Source organism: Pelmatolapia mariae, linkage group LG17 (genome assembly GCF_036321145.2).
Source record: "Pelmatolapia mariae isolate MD_Pm_ZW linkage group LG17, Pm_UMD_F_2, whole genome shotgun sequence".
Classification (NCBI taxonomy): domain Eukaryota; kingdom Metazoa; phylum Chordata; class Actinopteri; order Cichliformes; family Cichlidae; genus Pelmatolapia; species Pelmatolapia mariae.
In genome coordinates this window covers 31,155,044-31,157,896 of record NC_086242.1, presented here as the reverse complement: position 1 = coordinate 31,157,896, position 2,853 = coordinate 31,155,044, and the positions used below count along the sequence as shown (strand labels likewise).

The following is a 2,853-nucleotide window of genomic DNA, read 5'->3' as shown; positions in this document are numbered from 1 at the left end:
CACTGAAGGCACTACAAAGAATATATTCACAGGGAGAAAAGGAAGTAAAAATCCTGCAGAACAATAAGTTAATAATCGGAATATGCTTGCTGAGTTCAACCTGAAACAAAAAGGCTCTGGTGATCCAGTTACCTTGGACATGCCGTCACTTTCCCCCCCCAGTCAAAGAGCTGTCCTTGGCCTGGCCAACCTGAAATACACACATTTCAATAAAACAAATGACACACACACACACACACACACACACACACACACACACACACACACACACACACACACCTACCTCTCACCGTCTCAATCGCCAGGTTTTCTTCGGTGATGGGCACAACAAGAAGTGCTTCTGTCAAGAACCGTAGTTCAGCACACAAGCTGGACCCAGAAGCAGAGACAATACGCCAAGGTGCACGCAAAATAAACTTTATTTCTAACTAAAGGTGTCCCGGAAGGGTCAAAGGAAAACACGCCGAAACCAAGGGACCGGGAGATAAGCAACTCGGGAACACCATAATCAGGACCGTGGGAGGCTGCAACAGAAAGGGGAAGAGAGTTACTGGGGAGCGGGGGAATAACAGCATACGCGGAGTAGAGTTATTAATCTTACGATCAGGGACGTGGAAACTGGAGGGAGGGCTGAGGGTCCGCGGGAGAGCTCCAGGGAAACAGGGGAGATGATGACTGGTGGTGATCCGAACTCCAGGCGGGCAGGAGGACAGGCAGGTGAAGGCTCAAAACACGCCGAACAGTTACCTGAGCACACAAAGGATTAGCGTTGTTCAGAGCAATCAGAATTTCACAACCACCTTCACACGGGGGCCAAGTTACCGCTGAAAGGTGACTAACGGACTGGCGTGGAGCAGCTGGCTGAGCGGGGTTAAATAGTCCACCTGATGATTGCCTGGAATGGGATGCAGGTGTGGAGTTGACAGCCACACCCGTGAGCGTGGGCATCCCATCAGCTCCTCGGACACCGGGTCGCGGACCATGACAGCTTCAGCGCCTGACAGTTATTCAGAAAGAAAAGAGCCGTTTGAATAACAGGAGTCATAAAACTAAACATGACTGATGAGTGAATTCATTGCTCTTACTCTGCTGTACTGTCCACACTTCTGAAAGAACTTGCCAGCCTGCAGGTGTTTCTTCTCTCCCTCAAAGTACAGAGCGATGCTCTGATAGTCTTCCTGTGTCGCCTCAGAGCCTGATGAACACAAAACCCACCAGCCATGAAACAACAGTGAAAACTACGCATAATTAAACAGAATGACACAAAGAGAAAACAGCTCAGGCCTCGAGCAAACACAGCAAAAGGGAAACACAGTTCAGATTTCCAGAAACAGTCTGACCGATGATGTCTGCGTAGACCTCCATCTGTCCGTGCTGCTGCGCCAGATGGAAGGCTTCGTCGTTGCAATGGAATAAAAAAAGGGAGTGGATGGCTGAGCCATAGTCGTTAGACCGCAGAAAGAACCTGGGGTGCACGCAAACAGACAAATGGAAAAAAAATAAATAAATCACCAAGCAGAAACAAACAGAGCTGACAGAAAATTAATGACCACCAATCCTAACAGGAATGAATCCTTAAAGCCTTTAAACATCAAGTACACTGAACCACAGCTATTCCCAGCTTCTACTGTGATCCTCCTAACTGTCATCCATCACCTGTTAATAACATTTACAGGCCTAAAAGACATTCAATTCTCTATATCTATAGTAACAATAGACATTGGTTGCAGCTTTGTGAATGTATCAGCCACCAGTTATGTAAACTTCAATCTCAAGAGGTCACTAATAAAATAACACGGTACTGCCAATGTTTTTGTACACTCAGTGCCTGTAATTTGTTAAAGCTGTAAAAGCTGTCCCTTTTACAGTAAATGTTAAAAAAGTGAGTTATTTGTTGGATTTTCAGGTTAGTAAAATCCTACCTGGCAACCATCTTTGCTCCATCGATGCTCTGCATCTCTCTGGCGATGCAAACACCTTCTTCTGGTCTGTTCAGGTGGTCCAGCAGCACGCGGATCACATTGTCCCAGTCCTTCGTGCTCTCGTAGGCTCGTGCCGCATCCTTGTATCTGTGCGCACACTTCTCAGGATGTCAGGTTCCCTTTCAGCGATCCACACATCACAGCACACAGGTACAAAAACTAACAACCTACTTGCCCTCCACCTCCTTGGCCTTTGCATACTGCAAGTGAATCTTGGGAGAAGAGATGTTTGGAAGCAGCTCTCCCACCTTCGTCCTGGGAAAGAAGCAAAATTGTCAGGTTTTAGTTAATGGACTCAGGCGCAGACCGGGAATCCTTGCAGAGTAAACAGTCAGTTTATTAACACAAACGACACCAGGTGACACTATGTACAACGTGCTGGAGGGAGGGGAGGGGGGTCCAGGGCATGTGAGGGGAAGGACAGAAATCAGACACACTCCAACGAATCTCTCTCCTCTCTCCACAGCGGGGTAACACAAATCCACTCACTCGTCCACCCAGTAACAGGCAGGCAGGGAAAGGTCCGGGGTAGATCTGTACACAGAAACTAGAGTTAACGACGAACAGACGGAAAAAACTTTACAGAATTTAACTCACTAACGGCAGAGTGACTGACGCTGATAGCTCAACGATCCAACGACGAGTAACACAGTGCTGCCGTCTTAAATAGGCCTTGCGATCACCCAGATAGGCAGCAGGTGTGGAGATGGCAGGTGCGTGGGCCAGGGGTGAGAGCCCATAATGAGCACCGCCCCGGCAGGTGAGAGAGAGAGAGAGAGGGAGAGAGAGGGAGAGCAAAAAAACAACAAAACACATGTTGCCTAATACAGGATCAGCTGGTGAGGCACAGGGACCATGACGGTACCCCCCC

At 48.3% G+C, this 2,853-nt stretch overlaps 1 protein-coding gene across 1 annotated transcript; it reads right to left on the bottom strand.

The window, feature by feature from the left end:
- Positions 1-437: 437 nt before the first annotated feature.
- On the bottom strand, positions 438-2,853 carry LOC134615809 (WD repeat-containing protein 19-like). Its single transcript, XM_063460468.1, has 8 exons — positions 2,580-2,853; positions 2,154-2,237; positions 1,923-2,080; positions 1,341-1,465; positions 1,086-1,195; positions 823-997; positions 602-747; positions 438-524 (listed from the first exon to the last, which is right to left on the bottom strand). Exons 1-6 carry the CDS (start codon positions 2,796-2,798, stop codon positions 953-955), a joined length of 741 nt encoding a protein of 246 aa, XP_063316538.1. The 5' UTR covers positions 2,799-2,853; the 3' UTR covers positions 438-524; positions 602-747; positions 823-952.

Coding starts and splice junctions, on each gene's coding strand:
- LOC134615809 (XM_063460468.1), bottom strand. CDS start 2,798: ATGTGTTTTGTTGTTTTTTTGCTCTCCCTCTCTCTCCCTCTCTCTCTC. Junction 2,238..2,579: donor CGTCAGTCACTCTGCCGTTA/GTGAGTTAAATT, acceptor CTTCTTTCCCAG/GACGAAGGTGGGAGAGCTGC. Junction 1,466..1,922: donor GGAGCAAAGATGGTTGCCAG/GTAGGATTTTAC, acceptor CGTGCACCCCAG/GTTCTTTCTGCGGTCTAACG.